Below are 18,482 nucleotides of genomic sequence, written 5' to 3'. Positions count from 1 at the left end.
TAAGGAATGTGGTGCAAAGGTGGGTAAATGGAAGTAGAGTGCACAGTGAGGAGGATAGTGATAGACTTCAAGAAGGCATAGACAGGCTTGTGAAATGGGCAGACACGTGGCAGATGAAATTTAACACAGAAAAGTGTGAAGTGATACATTTTGGTAGGAAGAACGAGGAGAGGCAATATAAACTAAAGGGTACAAGCCTAAAGGGGGTGCATGAACAGAGTGACCTGGGGATATATGTGCACAAATCATTGAAGGTGGCAGGGCAGGTTGAGAAAGTGTTTAAAAAGCATACAGGATACTGTGCTTCATAAATAGAGGCTTAGAGTACAAAAGCAAGCAAGTTATGATGAACCTTTATAACACACTGGTTCGGCCTCACTGGAGTATTGTGTCCAATTCTGGGCACCGCACTTTAGGAAGGATGTGAAGGCCTCAGAGAGGGTGCAGAAAAGATTTACGAGAATTATCCCTGGAATGAGGGACTTCAGTTATGTGGATAGACTAGAGAAGCTGGGGTTGTTCTCCTTAGAGCAGAGAAGGTTGAGAGGAGATTTGATAGAGGTATTCAAAATCATGAGGGGTCTAGACAGAATAGATAGAGATAAACTGTTCCCATTGGCGGAAGGGTCGAGAACCAGAGGACACAGATTCAAGGTGACTGGCAAAAGAACCAAAGTCAACATGAGGACAAAAATGTTTACGCAGCAAGTGGATAGGATCTGGAATGCACTGCCTGAAAGGGTGTGGAGGCAGACGCAATTGTGACATTCAAAAGGGAATTGGATAAGTACCTGAAAGAAAAAATTTGCAGGGCTACAGGGAAAGGGCGAGGGACTGGGACTAGCTAATGTGCCAGCAGTGTCGCCCCCACCACCTGGCTCCAGTGCCCAAAGAAGCTTCATGACCTCAGACCAGTGGTCAAGGTCAATGAATGCATCTTCAAAAGCCGTCTCCTACCAACTGCATCACTAGCCTCACACACTTCTCAATGCACGACTCCACCTGCCCCCCCACCCCCCAATCGCTCACCTACCAACTGAGCCCTTGGCCAGCGGCGGGGCTGAAAGGATATAAGATGCTGGTATCCTCATACATTAACCTCCTTCTGGCATGCACCTCTTGCTTTCCCACCCTCCCTTCAGCACAACTCCACCTTTGTGCCTTCCTCATTTCACACCCAAGAAATGCAGCCTGCCCAGCCAGTGGTTGACCAAGAAGAGAGAGAGGAGAGTGAACAACAAACAGAAACACCATCGCTCAATTTGACACTCCCAGCCACCAGCTCCTCAAGGTCGACCAGCAAGGCCATTGCAGTGTCCCTCACTGAAAGTCAGCAGCCTTCCACCAGCTATGCTGCAGTCACTGGGGTAGCACTGTGTAACATCAGTACAATAGGCAAAGGCACACACAAGACAGTTACTAAGGGAATGCATAAGGGTGAAGTGTTGATTTCTTGATGTCATATTGGACGGATAGATGTATAAAGTTGGATTGGAAAGTTTGCTTTGTGGTGGCTTTTATTTCAGCATTGTGGCCAAGAGGACACTGTGATGGTCAGTAACAGAGGGAAGGTAAGATGTGGGTCAAATACTGAAAGGGGAATTGGGGTTGTGGTCACTGGCACCGCAGGCAGATGATTCCATCCCGGATATCCCGGCCACAACGGTTGCCTCCTTCCTTCTGCTTCCTCCTCATCTGCGTCTTCCTATTCTGCATCTTCCTCTTCCCTCTGCGAGCGGAAGCTGTAAATCTGAAATAAAAGCATAAAATGCTGGAAATACTCAGCAGGTCAGGCAGCATCTTGACATGAGACGTGAACTCTGTTTCTCTCTCCACTGATGTTGCCTGACCTGCTGAGTATTTCCAGCATTTTCTGTCTTCTCAGAGGCCTTCCTTTAACATCCGAGGCCTTGCAAGCATCCAGCTGTACTCTCTGCACACTTTAAAAAAAAGCTTTTAACATGTATTGCACCAAGCCACTGCTTCAATAAAATTTTAAAAATCCAGTCCAAAAGGTTAAATGCAAACATACCTGAAAGATGTGTGTGTCCCTTTCAGAGGTGCTAACAGTGCCTCTCTCAGTCTGTTGAACGCTGGGTTTTCATGACGAGCTTGGGACCCACCGGTGAACTCAGCGCTAAGGTCCAAGTTCACTGAGGTGACCTGATGTTCCCCTCTCTTAATTTATATTTCCAGGGCCAGCGCTAAGGCCCTTAACAAAATGGTGGCTGCCAAGTCCTGCGCCATAGAATGGCGCTAGAGTGGAGGCTGCCATTTTTAGACCGGATCGCGATGGTGACTTGTGGCAATAAGTGAGCCAATTTCTAGGCCCCATGCATTTTAAATCACGTAGATGCAATCTTTCATTTCCGTGGCACATGTGTGGACCTAGGTGCAATACTCTGGGCCAGTGAGCCCAACTTACATTCAAGTGTGAAATTGCAATTTTCTGATCAAGTCCTAGGGGACAGAATATTAATATGCATTAGCCATGCAAAAGAGACATGTGTATTAAAGCATGTTGAACAGTCAAGTGTTAGCAGTGCAAGCAGGACGAGTAGAAACAGAAATGTCTACTCATGTAAATCACAGTTCCTTCAATGATCAGTGAAACAGAACCTTTTTTTCAATTATTCTTTGCCTGACTGTTCAGGTGATGGGGCTGCAATAAACAGTATTAACATTTTATTTAGGAGATCTAATAATCTGTGAGAGTTAGCCCAAGCATATGTATTAACTCAAGTAATGATGACCTCTAGCTGAAACAAAAAATAACACAGAATGAGGTTTTAAACTGCTGCAGTTACAATTATAAACTCCAGTAACATTAATGCTAAATGTGCCAGTTCTTCCACTAAACTTGTCCTCCAACATGCTCTTATTAAAGGGAATATTGTGGATTTTTTGAAAGTGATTTTGGGAACTGTCTTCTATTTTGGGAATAGAAAAAGATTTTACTAAAGTTACATTTTCTGAAAAAAAAATACTAAGGGGGGGGAAAAATTGGGTCGCGTCCCCTCTGGGGCGCTAACTTCGCTGGGGCGTTACTTTTAAGGCACCGAAAAAGTTAGCGCCCCTGCACCATAAATTGAGTGGTAGTGCCCCAAGCAGGAGGCAAAGTTAGCGCCCCCGCACCGTAAATTGAGTGGTAGCGCCCCAAGCAGGAGGCGGGGCGCTACTAGAAGCGTTCCCCTCCCTCTTGGGGGCGATACCATTAAATATTGCAGCACTACATGCAACAGCGCCACGCGCATCGGCATGTAACGCCACGGCTTTACAGGCCTCCCTCCCGTAATTAAAGGGGAGGGGCCTAGCACAGCATGCACTGGGGCTCAACTGGACCACCGGGGAGCGGGGTGCTGGGAAAAGAGCCCGGCACTCAAGAGGAGTGCCAGGCTGACCGATCGTGGCTGGCACCCCTCATGAAGAGGTGAAAGTGGGCAGGTGCTGGCAGGCAGCCCAAACAAAAAGGCCGCCCAGCACCTGCCCTTTAATTAGCACCGCCGCGACCAGAAAAAGGCCACCCTGACCCTGTCAAACATATCGGCCCAGATATTCCGATCCCTACGGGTGGGTATGCGCGGTGTACCCATCCGTAGGGACATCGGAAATGTCAGTTTCAGGCATGCACAGTGCATGCGCTGAAAACCGGCATTTCCGATCTGTCAAGAATGCTCTTCACAGATCCACTGGCTGCCCTGGAGAAGGGCCTCTGTGGGCGATAGTTCCGCTTTTTGGAGACCCTCTGCCCACAGAAAACCCTTACAATTATTATGCCTGGTAAAAGCAGGCGTAAGGCCTGCTTTTACCAGGATAAGAGTTGAAAAAAGTTAAAAAAAATGTTTTTCATTGATTTAGCATTTTAAAATACTTTTTTAAAAAGGTAAGTTTATTTTTAGCCCCATAAAAAGCTTTAATTATTTTTTTTCAAAAAATTAAATTTTTGTTTAAAATACTTAGGCCTAGAAATTCGGTGGGCTGCGCCACCAGTTAGCACCTAAAGAGGGCACTCAGTGGCTTTAGCGCCACTGGCCGCGCCTCCCGCGATATTTAGCTGGGGTGCTAATGGCGGCGTTAACCTGTTGCGCTGCGCTGCCTCCGATGATGTCATCGGTGTGCGCAGCGCCCCGCTACCGCCCCGATCTCGATATTTGGCAGCGACCGCCTCTGTAGCGCCGTTCGCAAATGGCGCCCGGTTCACGGGGCCTTCCTGTGGCGGCAGTGGCGCAAATTAAGGTGGAGGTGCGGGGTGGCTGATTTTTTTGGCAGCCGCCTGCCAGCACCTCTGTCTCCGGCCTCCTGATCGCCCCCCGCAGCATTGCCGGCTGTTTTCCGAGAGCCCGGCACTTCTCCTCGGTGCCGGGCTCTTTTGCCGGCACTCGCGATCTCCGATTGCGCTGGTGCAGGCCCCTCCCCCTTAAGAATGGGAGGAAGGCCTGCAGTACCGCAGCGTGCCGTGCCACAGCGTGTGGCGCTGCGGCACATTGCGCTGCGATATTCAGTTTCAGCGCCCTAAGAGGGACACGGAGCGCCTCGAGCCTCGACCCGTGTCCCTCTTGGGGCGCTCAAGCTGAATTTCCGGCGGTCGCTACTGCTCCAAACGCTGCGCTAAATCCGGCGCCCAGGCGAGCTTGGCGCCCCGTTTACGGCTCCACCCAATTTCTCTCCCTTAATTTATTGTAATTTCAAGTCATTTTAAAAATGTGATTTTTTTTTTATTAATTTACTTAAAATTTTACTATGTTTTTTCATTGATCTCCATTCATATATTTGACAGGTCTTTCTGTCAAATGTATGAAAGGAGATTCCCTTCTGTGATTGGCTCCCCATGGCCCACGTGATTCCAGGGACACTGCGAACTACCTGCGCCTCTGGGATACGTGGGCCCTGCGCACTTCAAGTTTGGTGAGGCCCAGGAGCGGAAGCGTGTGCATCCCGGAAGCCCTGAGGTAAGGGCGCCGATTTTTCCAGATCGCAGGCCTCCGCCCACGGGAGGCTTGCGATCAGAAAATACGGGCCATTATCTGATGGTAGGTCGGGGGCGTGACTGAAGTTTGCTGCCAGGGCGCGAGCGGGGCGCTATGCACGGCGATGACGTCATTACCGGAGGTGCAGCGCCGCGGGGCACTACTAGCTACCGCTGGCGCTAACCTCATGGCGCTAATAGGAGGCGCAAAGCAACCCAATTTTTCCCCTAAGAATCATTACTGGCTTTCAAAACTATTCCGTCAAACTTAGTATTTGACAGATACATACAAACCCTTAGTCTACAATTTTCTGCTGGTAGGTGGGTTCGGGGTGGGGGTCTTCTGAGGCGGGCGGCAAATCTGGAAGGCTGGGTTTCCTGCAGGTCCTGCTGACTTTAACGGCAGGGCCTAATTTGCATGTGAGACCGTGGTTTCCTGCTCGCAGCCAGACAGATTAAGAGGGAGCGAGGGCTCGGTCAGGGGGAAGATTGGGGGGGCAGGGGTTGTGGATCGGCAGGGGCTCGGTCAGGGATCGTGGAAGGGTTTGGGGATCGGCAGGGGAGGATCAGGGGAGCCAGATCTGGGATCGGCAGGGGGTGGCGGTCGGAGGATCGGCGCCGGGGGGAGGGGGGGCGGTGGTTGGGAAGAGGATTGGAATCGGCCAGGGATTAGCGGGGTCGGCGGGAGGGGAGTCGGCCATCGATCAGCAGGGGTGGTGGTGGGGTGGGTGCGGGTCGGTCGGGGATTGGAGTCAGCCAGGGGTCAGAGGGGCAGGGGGGAGGTTGGCTGGGGATTGGAGGCGACCAGGGATCAGCGGGATCGGCGGGAGGGGAGTCGGCGGGAGCATCGGCATGGGGGGGGGGGCGGTGGTTGTGAGAGGATCAGGGCCGGCCACCGGAGGATTATGGCCAACCTCAGCATCATCGGTGGTGTGGGGGGGAGTCCTCATGGTGGGGGTGTGAGGCCTGGGGGGTGATCGGAGACCTCGTGGTGTGGTCTCCGATCGCGGGGGGTAGATTAGGGAGGGACCCTGGATCCAGGAGGTAGGTATAAAGTCATTTACCTCCTGGATGCAGCAGTTCCCGCCTCGGTTTAACTGCCGGGTTTCTCGAATTGTGTGAAACCTGTCTACATGCAGTTAAACACAAAATGGAGGTAACCAAAGAGACTTCCAGCCTTATTATAATATTTAAATTGGTCGCCCGTCCACCCCTGTCCCGGCTGCATTAAAACCAGAAGTGGGTGGGTTGGAGGTGGGATCAGGTCGGGAATCCCATTTTTAACAATTTAACTGCCCCCACGCTCCAAACCCACCCATTTTTTGGGGGAAGATTCTGGCCTTAAAATCTGTTCTATTGCCAATTTAAAAAGCCAAATTTTTCAGGTTTTACTTTGTGTGAAAAATTGGCCCCCCAAAAAATCTTGATAAATGCACTGAAAATTAGTAAACCACGGTTTTTATTTTGAACGTCACTAAAACTCAAGAGAACAAGCAAAGGACACGAGTGTTCCTCCTTACCCCACATTTAAAGAACACAGGCCATCACTCACCCCCTCCATCCCTTTCGACTACTGCTCCTCCTGATCAGGCACTGAACACCTCTTGGATAGCCTGACCTACCTAGATTCTTTCTGCAGGCGTTCTTCCTCTTTCAAACTCAGAGGCATTCCATTGGAAAACCCTTTGGTGCCAGTAAAGGAAACCAGTGGCAAGTACATAATAATTAAACAAGGGACAAAGGGCCATGAAAGCCTTCGTGCAGAATGAAAGCAAAAAACAACAAAAGTATTTTCAAAAAGTGCCCATAATTGACCAAAAAATACAAAGATCACAATTTTCTCTGCAACTGGGTCAGGGAGCCATCCCACTTTTGTGATTTTCTACTAGTAATGACAGCTGATGTTCAATACTAAAGACGGATATGTTGAAATGTTAGTGATAAAAAGGAGTATGTCATCCGATGTGTTCCCTGTCATTTATACCATAGCAATGCTGACCATCAGGAATGACCATTGCATTCCTGGCAGAGGGGCATGAGTGCTAAAGGGCTGCCAAGCCAAGTGGAATCAGCTGAAGAGTGACCGATTACTCAGAGAAGATACACTTTTAAAACGTAATTTAAAAAATACCTTTTTCACTACAGCCCTGGGAGCCACTCTACTGTTGCAATGATTTTCCTTCCCCTTACCACCATAGGTGGGGCGGCCATGCAGTAGCTGGGAGTCTGTCTCAAAAACCTAGGCTTTACTTTCAAAATCTTGTCCTTGAATTAATCACCCGACTGAGAAGTCCGCTCTTAGCAACCCTAAACACCAAATTTCTTAGGTGGACTTGGCTTCCAGAATGCTCATCAGCCAAGAGATGGTGTGGGACTTTCCATGGCCCTTTTGAAGAAATGAAAGAAGCTCCTGCCTGCTTGGGATGGGAATGTCAATGTTCACTCCAGACTTGGTTGAAATGTTAAGGGGGACTGAATTTAGTCAAAATTCAGGCAGAACTGTTTGGACCTGAAAACAAGAATCATTACCATATAGTCATACTAAGGAGAAGTGTTGAGTGGAATTTATCAGGGGGTCAGTGCTTCGACCGTAGTTGTTTCTAATCTATATTGATGACGTGGATATTGAAACAAAATGGAAGTGTCAAATTTTCTGAAGTTATTAAAATAGGGAGAGGAAATATGAAAATATTTGCAGAAGGATTTAGATTGGTTATGCAATTGGCAGACAAATGGCAAATGAAACTTAACATAAATAAATGTAAAGTATTATACATTTGTCAAGAAAATGTGCATCGGAATTTAATTTGCTCAGGGAGACTTCAAAAGCGACCTGCAGGAATATAGTGGACTCATCACTTTTGATATCTGAGATTCAGTGGCAAAGCAATTCAAATAAAGCAAATAGAGTGCTGGAATATATAACCAGAACAATAGCGTAACAGCTAAATATTATGAAATCAAGCGCAGAAGCAACAAGCCCTGCACAATTTTCTGTCTCTTCATTTTAATAGACAGAAATCGCACAGGGCATTCTGACCTTCATACCTGAATTTGCAGTATGTGCTTCTATCCTGTGAATTGGGAGCAATAATTCATAAAATAAACCACTATAAGTCTTTGGAACTTATACTAAGCCTCTACCAAGCACTTCTCAGACCACATGTCGAGCTCGGTGTGCAATTGTAGTCACTATGCCAGAAAACATGTACATACACTGTAGAGGAACGAGGTGATCCCAAGTATAAAAAAGAAAGGCTACGGGAAAAGATTGGAGAAATTCAAGCTCTACAGAAAAGAAAAGTGGTTAAGTAGGGGACCTTATCAATGTATATTAAATATTACATGATAGAATAAGATAAACCCAGAATATTACTTCAAGACAAGAAAATAGGATCAAAAGACATACATTTAAAATTTGTGAAAAACAAATTTGAAACAGTTATTAGGAAAAAGTCTTTATTAAGAGTAATAAATGTTTGGAATAATTTGCCAGGCATGATAGTGGAGATAATAAATATTAGGGATGTTCAAAATGCAGTTGGATATTAAAAAAGAGGTTGGCTACAAGAGGCATGAGCTTCAATGGGCTTGACTTTGTTCTTAATTTTTGCAATTAATGCAAATTATGCAATTTTTAGCATAATATTATTCATCTGAAAAAAAAGGCATTAACAGCAGTTTATGAGAAAAAAATGACAATTTTTGCACTTCTTATTTTCTGTGTAGTATGAAAGAAACTGACCTGGCCCACAAGCAACGGAAAGGAGCAAACTGCAAACCTTGTCCAGTGGTTCATCCTAATCCTGTATGTGGAACAGATGGCCATGTCTACTCTTCCCTGGTAAGGATATATTGACAAGGAAAACATAAGACACTTTGGGATTTTGCTGTAAGAAAGGATTTTTTTGTTCTTTATAAAAAAAAATGTTTTAATAACGTGGAAGTACACTTGTTGGCCTCAATTCCTGATGCATTGATAATAAAATTATAGGATGATTCTACTCATAATATATATTTGGTTGTATTTACAAAAACTGCAACACCTGTTATTTTTAAACCTTTAACTCGAGCCCACCCAGGAGACGCCAATGTTAGTGAATTTCCTGTGATTATGGTCACAACAAAGGGTTGTTAGTCCTGCAACAATAACCTCCACCTGATTCAGGCCCAAGTGGTTTTAAACAACAAGCTGTAATATACATTGACTAATAACAGTATTATTCTTATACAACTATTCTACAGTATTACATTAAATGAAAAGCAATTAATACAACCTGTTTCCTCCATGACGTTCAAGCTGATCAGACTTGCTGCTTCGTGGGCTACCATTAAGGTGAAAGGGCTCCCAACTGCCCACGAGAGCACTCTATCTTTTGGAGGGAACAGGTTCTACCCTTATACTATTCGGCTACCTTGGGCTGCACGGACTCATAACAGTATCCCACCAATCTGACGCCACACTTGAGCTGTTTATGCAATCTACTAATCTCTTCGGCCTCCAACTCTGTCCTACAAGCTTTGCATAGGCCAGTCTTTATCTACTTATGGCCTTGCAAGCCTCCATAGTTCTGACTGCCTTAGCAGTATCTCATTGCTATCAGTTACTGTGGTATGTTGGTGTCTTCCAGCAACTGGTCCTTTATCTTGGTATGGGCCATCTCTTGACCTGGGTATTTATCATAGTTTTGGAACTTCAGCATTCTCTGTCTTTTAGCTTCCAAACTGCCTTTTTTGTTCATGTACAGAGACAAAACTCAACTTCCCCTTTTCTCTATATTCGCTCTCTGGCTAAAATGTTGAAGCAAAGCACACTGGGATACTTGACCATTTAAACCATTTAAAAATATTCTAACATAACCTCAGTCAGTATTGCCTGGGGACGTGACCAGCTTCTCTCTTCATCACAAACTTCCTTGCCTCTCTCTATTTTATCGACACTGCTATGGTCAGTGCTTCTTTGAACTTTCCTTTCTTCTTTCTGCTAAACTGAAAATATGCATCCCTACATGTTCTTTGTCCTGCTCACATCCTCACTATGCCAAAATTAATTAATCCTTATGAACGTTGAGATAGTCACATATCCGAGGACTGTTATTTTGTTTTCCCTCACTGGAGAACAGTGGAAGGAGAGCAAGGAGAAATGGCTGAATTCTGACACTAACAGCTTTCTAGAGCAAGGTCAGTCATGCATAGAGGCAGAAATTACATGGAGTAGCTGGCCTGCTGAATACTGATGCCACAAGTCAAGGAGAGGCTGGACTGTCCTGCTAATCATGTATACGTTTGAGTATTCTGCCAATGTTCTAGCTTAAGAAAAATAAGATGTGGTGAAGGGCTCCTACTTCTGTGGTGAATCAATTTCTAGAAAATTCTGTACTTTGAGTGAAGGAGAACATCTGTTCCACTCTCCAGGACTGAAATTCCGTACCGTGGTAAACACTAAAATTGATTAAAAAAATTAAAAATCCTAAAGTGTCCAAACAATTTAATGGCAAGAAGAGATACATTGAACATGAACATGAAAATAGATACATTTTTAATTACGTTACTAAGCAAATTATTTCCACATTGAAGATTCATTTTCAGGATCAAACAATTCTCGGTTAGGTACAGAGACAAACGTTTTTTTTACTTTGCCTCCACAATGTATGTTAGTTCCAACTTAAAAAAGAACTTTTTAAAATAATTCTTACACTGGATATCCTTATGGCCTCTCTGAGATATTGCTAGTTTTGTGCTGACCTATATCCACTAAGAACTGGTTTGAGATTGCCCCAAACTCATTTCATATAAGATTCTTAAGAGCTAATGGAGGAGCCTTTCATTCTATCAGTTTGGGCTGGGTTCAAATTGAGCTTTCAAATATGAAAGAACATGGCTCCTAACCCAAACTGCCACCCTGACCCCAGCGTATTGTTCACTGTCATTTACAAACTCTTCTAATTTGTGACATGAAACAAATACCAGCTACTGTGCAAGTTGAATGTATCTTACAGCATGTGCCTCATTTAAGTTAATCCAAAGGCAAATGTTGCTGCAACTGAAGGATTGACATTGAAGAACAGAGATATTGTTACTTCAGGCATGAATTATTTTGATTATGCAGTCAAACTACAGCACTATTGATATACCTATCAATTCATCCAATGAAAAGCGACGAGTTAAGAAAGTAACTATAGGTTTTTATTGGCTAAATAACAGAGCCCACCCTCGTGGGTGATCGGATCCAACAAGGAAGGAGGAATACCAGCCAGTCGACCACCTTTATACCTGGGCAGGTAGGTGGAGCCATGGGCGGAGTCAGCAGTGGTCAGCCCAGGTATAACAGCGTGACAAGAGGCGACCTCGTATAGTGATACAACAGTGTGAACAGTGATAACCATAGAGTAACAATATAACAGTGATAACTATAGTGTAACGATAGTGAACGACAAAAGTGGTTTACCACATTCACCCCTTGTTTAGATTTGAGTCCGGCAGGGTGATGTGTACTACCAGTTCTGGTATGTCAGTCTGTCCGGAGGCCTCGTAAGCCTTTCCGATCGTCGCAGCGGCGGTGTTGCATTCTCCGGTGGTGATGCTGGTGTCTGCGTGGTCGGCGAGGGCTCGTGGGGTTCCGGCATGCCGTCTACCTGAGCTGGAATCGGGGGGGGTGGGGGGGGGGTGAAGGTGGTGTCTCCGGAATGCCCGAGGGTGCGAGGTCTCGCAAGGAGACTGTGTCCTCCCGCCCCTCTGGGTATGCCACATAGGCGTACTGAGGGTTGGCGTGCAGGAGGTTCACCCTCTCGACCAGGGGGTCCGTTTTATGGGCCCTCACGTGCTTTCGCAGCAGGACGGGCCCCGGAGAGGTCAGCCAGGTTGGTAGTGTGGTTCCCGTAGTCGACTTCCTGGGGAAAACAAACATTCGTTCATGGGGGGTGGCGTTAATGGCAGTGCAAAGTAGTGACCGGATGGAATGCAGCGCTGCCGGGAGGACTTCCTGCCAGCGGGAGGTTGGGAGGCCCTTAGACTTTAAGGCTAAGAGGACGGCCTTCCATACAGTCGCGTTCTCTCTTTCCACCTGGCCGTTCCCTCGAGGGTTGTAGCTGGTGGTCCTGCTTGCAGCAATACCTCTTGCTAGTAGGAACTGGCGGAGTTCCTCGCTCATGAAGGAGGAGCCCCGGTCACTATGTATATAGTTTGGGAACCCGAACAAGGCGAAGAGGTCGTTCAGGCATTTAATGACCGTGGTACTGGTCATGTCTGGGCAGGGGAAGGCGAAGGGGAAACGGGAGTACTCATCAACAATGTTGAGGAAGTACACATTACGGTCAGAGGACGGGAGGGGCCCCTTAAAATCGATGCTCAAGCGCTCGAAGGGGCGGGTGGCCTTGATCAGGCTTGCTCTGTCCGGCCTAAAGAAATGCGGTTTGCACTCGGCACAGGTCTGGCAGTTCCTGGTCATGGTCCTGACCTCCTCGATGGAGTAGGGCAGGTTGCGGGCCTTAATGAAGTGGTAAAGTCTGGTGACTCTGGGGTGGCAGAGGTCGTTGTGGAGGGTCTGAAGTCTATCAATTTGCGCGTTGGCGCATGTAATTCGTGATAGAGCATCAGGGGGGGTTCGTTCAGCTTACCTGGCCGGTACAAGATATCATAATCATAGGTGGAGAGTTCGATTCTCCACCTCAAGATCTTGTCGTTCTTGATTTTACCCCTCAGCTTGTTATTAAACATAAAAGCGACCGAACGCTGGTCGGTGAGGAGGGTAAATCGTTTGCCTGCCAGGTAGTGCCTCCAGCGTCGTACAGCCTCCACAATCGCCTGGGCCTCCTTCTCGACCGACGAGTGTCGGATCTCAGGGCCCTGTAGGGTCCTTGAGAAGAAGGCCACCGGTCTCCCCTCCTGGTTAAGGGTAGCGGCTAGGGCGAAGTCGGATGCATCGCTCTCCACTTGGAAGGGGATGGACTCATCCACCGCGTGCATTGTGGCCTTAGCAATGTCTCCCTTAATGAGGGAGAAGGCAGCGCACGCTTCCTCCGTAAGGGGGAAGGATGTGGACTTCATGAGGGGTCTGGCTTTGTCCGCATAATTGGGCACCCATTGGGCATAGTAGGCGAAGAGCCCCAGGGTTCTCTTAAGTGCCTTTGGGCAGTGGGGGAGGGGTAACTCCATGAGGGGGCGCATTCTTTCGGGGTCGGGGCCGATGAGTCCGTCCTCTACTACGCAGCCGAGGATGGCAAGGCGTGAGGTGTTAAACACACATTTCTCCTTATTGTAGGTGAGGTTCAGCCGTTGGGCCGTACGGAGGAATCTCTCCAGATTAACATCATGGTCCTGCCGGTCGCGGCCACAGATGGTGACGTTATCTAGATAGGGGAACGTGGCGTGCAGCCTGTTCTGGTCAACCATCCGGTCCATCTCCCTTTGGAAGACCGAAACCCTGTTGGTGACGCCGAAGGGAACCCTAAGGAAGTGGTAGAGGCGGCCATTCGCCTCGAAGGCGGTATACTGGCGGTCCTCAGGGCGGATAGGGAGTTGGTGGTGGGCCGACTTAAGGTCGATGGTAGAGAATACTCGGTAATGTGCAATCTGATTGACCATATCAGATATGCGGGGAAGGGAGTATGCGTCCAGCTGGGTGTACCGGTTTATGGTCTGGCTGTAGTCGATGACCAGGCGGTTTTTATTGCCGGTCTTAACGACCACGACCTGGGCACGCCAGGGGCTGCTGCTCCCCTCGATGATGCCCTCCTTCAGGAGACGCTGCACCTCAGAGCTAATGAAGGCTCTGTCCCCGGCGCTGTACCGCCTGCTCTTGGTAGCGACGGGTTTGCAGTCGGGGGTGAGGTTAGCGAACAGGGAAGGTGGCGGGACCTTGAGGGTGGATAGGCCGCAGGTGTTACGCGGTGGGCGGTTTAAAGGCTGCTGGTTGTCGACTGTGAGTGGGGGGAGGGGTCCGCCGTATGCTAGAGTGATGCTTTGGAGGTGGGATTGGAAGTCCAGCCCTAGTAGGACGGCAGCGCAGAGCTGGGGGAGGACGAGGAGTTTAAAATTTTTATACTCCGTACCCTTAACCGACAGGGTCACGACACAGTAGCCGCTGATGTCTGTGGCGTGGGACCTCGATGCCATCGAGATCCGGTTGCGCGTTGGCCGGACAGTGAGGGAGTAGTGGCTCACCGTGTCTGGGTGGATGAAACTCTCCGTGCTTCCGCTGTCGAACAGGCAGGTCGTGGCGCGGCCGTTTACTTTGATGTCCATCATGGACTTGGACAGGTTGTGCGGGCGGGCTTGGTCCAGTGTGACGGAGGCTAGTGTGTGGCTCAGCGAGCTGCCGTAGTCTGCGGGTGAGGCGGTGGTCGAGTCCGGAGGCGAGGTGGCGGTCGAGCGTGGAGGGTAAAATGGCGGCGCCCACGAGGTTGGACAAAATGGCGGAGAAGATGGCTGCCCCCACAACTCACATGAGGCACTGCTGGTGTCGGTTGCCTGGATCAAAGATGGCCACCCCCATGACTCTCACGTGTGGGGATGCTGGCATCTGTGGCCTTGATGGAAGATGGCCGCCCCCACAACTCGCATGAGGCACTGCTGGCCTCTGTTGATCTCTGTTGGCCTCTGCAGGCCTTTGCAAAGTGGCCTTTCTTCAGGCAGCTTGAGCACGTCGCGTTTCTCGCTGGGCAGCGCGCCCTAGGATGTTTCGCCTGGCCACAGAAGAAGCAGCCGGCGGCCCGATCGCGGGGGTCCGAAGTCGCAGCCGGTACCGGGGGTGGCGGTCCCGATCGGGTCCGGGACGCCGACGCAGAGGTAGGTCCCAGGGGCGGCGCTGCGAGGGGTATCGCGGTCGGGGTCGGTCCCGAGTCCCAGGGTCACAAATTACTGTACCTGGAGTACGCCTCGAGGTCCCGATGGGCCACTTCTAGGGAGCGAGCGAGGGCTGCAGCTGTGTTCAGGTCAAGGTCCTTTGCTTCAAGAAGTCTTTGCCGTGCGTAGTCGGACCGCAGGCCTTTCACGAAGGCATCGCGGACATTATCTTCAGTATTTTCTGCCGCTGATACCGCTTTAAAGTCACAGTCCCTGCCGAGTGCTTGTAGCGCCCGTAAAAATTCATCTACCGACTCTCCTGGCTGTTGCGGGCGGGATCTTAGGAGGTGTCTGGCATACATGGAGTTTACCGGGCTCCGGTACTGTTGTTTCAGCAGGTTGATGGCGGCTTCGTATGTTTTAAGGTCCCGGATGAGTGCGAATACTTTAGGGCTCACTTGGGCGGTCAGAACTCTTAGCATGGATTTCTGAGGCACGCCGGATTCTCCCAGGTAGGATTCGAAACAGCTCAGCCAGTGTTCGAAGTCGAGGGCTGAGTTTGCTGCCTGTGGGTTTAGATCCAGGTACGGTGGTCGGAGGGCTCGCAGCCAGGCTGGCTGCTGTGGCTGTTGTAGCTGGGCGTCTGGCTGGTCGCTTGGCTGGTCGTTTGACTGGTCAAGTGTCGACATTTTAAAATTTAGCCAATAAAATTGATATACCTATCAATTCATCCAATGAAAAGCGACGAGTTAAGAAAGTAACTATAGGTTTTTATTGGCTAAATAACAGAGCCCACCCTCGTGGGTGATCGGATCCAACAAGGAGGAATACCAGCCAGTCGACCACCTTTCTACCTGGGCAGGTAGGTGGAGCCATGGGCGGAGTCAGCAGTGGTCAGCCCAGGTATAACAGCGTGACAAGAGGCGACCTCGTATAGTGATACAACAGTGTGAACAGTGATAACCATAGAGTAACGATAGAACAGTGATAACCATAGAGTAACGATATAACAGTGATAACTATAGTGTAACGATAGTGAACGACAAAAGTGGTTTACCACAACTATCTTTGTAATTTTTTACAATATAGCAAGCACGTGTCATTGCGAACATATTTGTCAGTGACTGGGTATGACATTGTATTGACTCTCTGAACGCGGCGCTGTATGTATAGCTGACGCGTCCCTACGGGGAGTAAGCATTCCATTGTAATTGTACTTGTACTGGTTATATATGGCAAATAAAATTGAATTAAAACATGTAGTCCAGTAGATTTTCTGTACCGAAGTCAACAAAAAGCAATGCTGTTTGATACTTGAAACATGTGGACCTTTAATCCTGGATGTTTTGCTGCTGGCAACCCATTGTAGCAATGTTAACTGGATTACTAGTAGCAGAAAATGGGCAGGCATTCTGTTTCCGTAGTTTGAGCAGCAGCATTGGAAACACCCACCTCAAACATGTAGGCCCTTCATTAACATATGCATTTGGGGCTATATCTGTCCAGTACGTCACCTCCTGTTGTCCAGGTGAAATGGGCATCCAAGGTTGCTAGAGAATCAGATGTGCTGATGGCTGATTTAAAGAGCACAGATAAGTAACTCCAACCTTTTAGTACTTCAGTCATTTCTAGTCTATTTTTGATCATTATTTTTGTTATGTTTTTCCTGCTGGCACTTAGGCCACAAAATTCGGTACCTTCGCACCAGCAGCTAAGGCTGGTTTGGAGAAAAAAATGGTGACCACCTCGCTTCTGCTCACTTTCGGCACTGTCCACCATCTTGGTGAGGACGATAGCATGGGCGGGACGTGCATGCGCCGGCAGTATGCAGAGTAGGCAGAGATGTCAGCCAGTGTGTAACGCTGATTTGAGTCATGGCCTGCCATTTTGGACATCGCGGTTCCAATCAATGCCCTCTCCTAAACACACACAGTTGAACATGCATTCAGCTGCGCAAGGGACCACCCCCCCACCAGCCCTATTTAAATGGATACATCCAACGCAGTTAATTTGATTATTTCTCTTATACTGGCTCTTGCAGAATTTATATGAATACTGGCTTGTGGAAGACATTTATAACATTGTTAAAGTGTGCAGGGAGTGCTGCTGGATGTTGGGAATGCATTGGCTGCAACTGGAAGGCCTCTGACTACACCACTTGCTCCCAGTCATGGGGGCTCTACTTGCATTCTGCCTGGCGCTGCAGCATGACAGGGAGATGGAGGACAGGCAGCAAAGACAAGCTGCTCACAGAGGGATAGGGAGGAGGGCTCTCAGCAGCCTTACCCACCTAGTGTTTTCAGGGAGCACTTCTCCTACCTGCACCTAAACCAGGAGCAGTGTGTTCAGCGGCTCCGCTTTACCAAGGAGGTGGTCACAGAACTCTGCCACCTCTTGGAACCAGACCTGCTGCCTCAGAGCAGGGTGTCGATGGCTCTGCCAGTGGTCCTCAAGGCAACCGTGGCCCTGAATTTGTTCGCCAATGGATCCTTCCAGGCTGGAACAGGTGACATAGCAAACATCTCTCAGTTTGCTGTCCATCGCTGCATCCGGGAGGTCCCAGAGGCTCTGTACTCTAGGAGAAGTTTGGGTGATGTGCCTGTCATGGTTGAAAAGTTGGCATTGTATGCAAGGTGTGAGATGTGGGTGTGAGGCTTGCAATAGTGATAAGTGTGTGAGGGTGAGGTGAAGGTATGATTGTGAGGTATGAGTCGTTATTGATGGCGATTGTTGGTAGGTGAGTGCTGGGGGTGTGGTGCATTGAGCAGTGTGTGAGGCTAGTGGTACAGTTGGTGGGATATGGCATTTGAGGATGCATTCACTGACCTTGACCACTCGTGTGAGAACATTAAACTTCTTCCATCACTAGATCCAGGTCCTAGGGGAATGACTGGTGGCACTGACCACTTCAGCTATCTGTTCCCACTGCCTGTCTCGAAGAGCTCCTGGCACCCTATGGGTAGAGGACCTGTCTCCTCCTACCGACCCCCTGTACCAAGGCCTCCAATGCTGTACATCACCCCCTGTTGTTCAGGTGAAATGTGTTGTGTATGTAATATGTGTGCTACTTTGAACCTATGGACAGGACTGCACTACTTGTTGGGCGTAGTGATACGCAGTACCACTCCTGGCCATAGGGGTATAAATAGTACTGTGGGTACTGATTCCCCTCAGTTCCCGCCTGTGGGCATGAAGTAAAGACCTATGTATAGTCCCTACCTCCAACCAGTAAAGACCTGTTTGAGTTATACGTTTAAGTCTTTGTGTTAATTGTTCAATACAATACACATACTTAACACTGGCGACGAGTCAGGCTCTTACCCTGCGGCAGTTATTCCAGGCGGCTTCGTCCAAAGACAGGACGTTGAAGAGAGGTTTCAATCCTCAACACCCCACTCAAAACTGAAGGGCAGCAGAAATCCTGACAGCTTCCAGCGACTGGAAGTGACAGGCATTAGGACCCTGAAGCCTCCATCAGCTTGTGAACCGGAGAAAAGACAGGACTGGGGAAGAGAGAGAGGTAGGGCGATAGCGATCGGCAGATAAGGGCCGGGCCGCTTTGAAGTGAGGGGCGCAGCCGGGCCAGCGATCGGGACCAAAGATAAGAGCCGCACTCGGACTGAAAGGCGCGGCGGCTGCAGAAGCTCAAGGTGCGAGAGTCGCGGTGCACAGCGCGGGCTATCGATCGCGGCGAAGATAAGGGCCGCACTCGAGGGCTGAAGGGAGACGGCGT

The 18,482-nt window shown here is 48.8% G+C and overlaps 1 protein-coding gene across 6 annotated transcripts in view; it reads left to right on the top strand.

The window, feature by feature from the left end:
- spock3 (SPARC (osteonectin), cwcv and kazal like domains proteoglycan 3) overlaps window positions 1-18,482 on the top strand; it is an 818,297-nt gene that overhangs the window by 513,668 nt on the left and 286,147 nt on the right. For all 6 annotated transcript variants that reach the window (XM_085962121.1, XM_085962113.1, XM_085962105.1 and 3 more), the window contains exon 5: window positions 8,696-8,810. In XM_085962121.1, the coding sequence (XP_085818247.1) occupies window positions 8,696-8,810 (115 nt within the window). The remainder of the gene's footprint in view (window positions 1-8,695; window positions 8,811-18,482) is intronic.

This window comes from Somniosus microcephalus, chromosome 2 (assembly GCF_052327205.1).
Source record: "Somniosus microcephalus isolate GS21.2 chromosome 2, FLI_Smic_1.0, whole genome shotgun sequence".
Lineage (NCBI taxonomy): Eukaryota > Metazoa > Chordata > Chondrichthyes > Squaliformes > Somniosidae > Somniosus > Somniosus microcephalus.
This window is presented reverse-complemented; position numbering and strand designations above follow the sequence as displayed.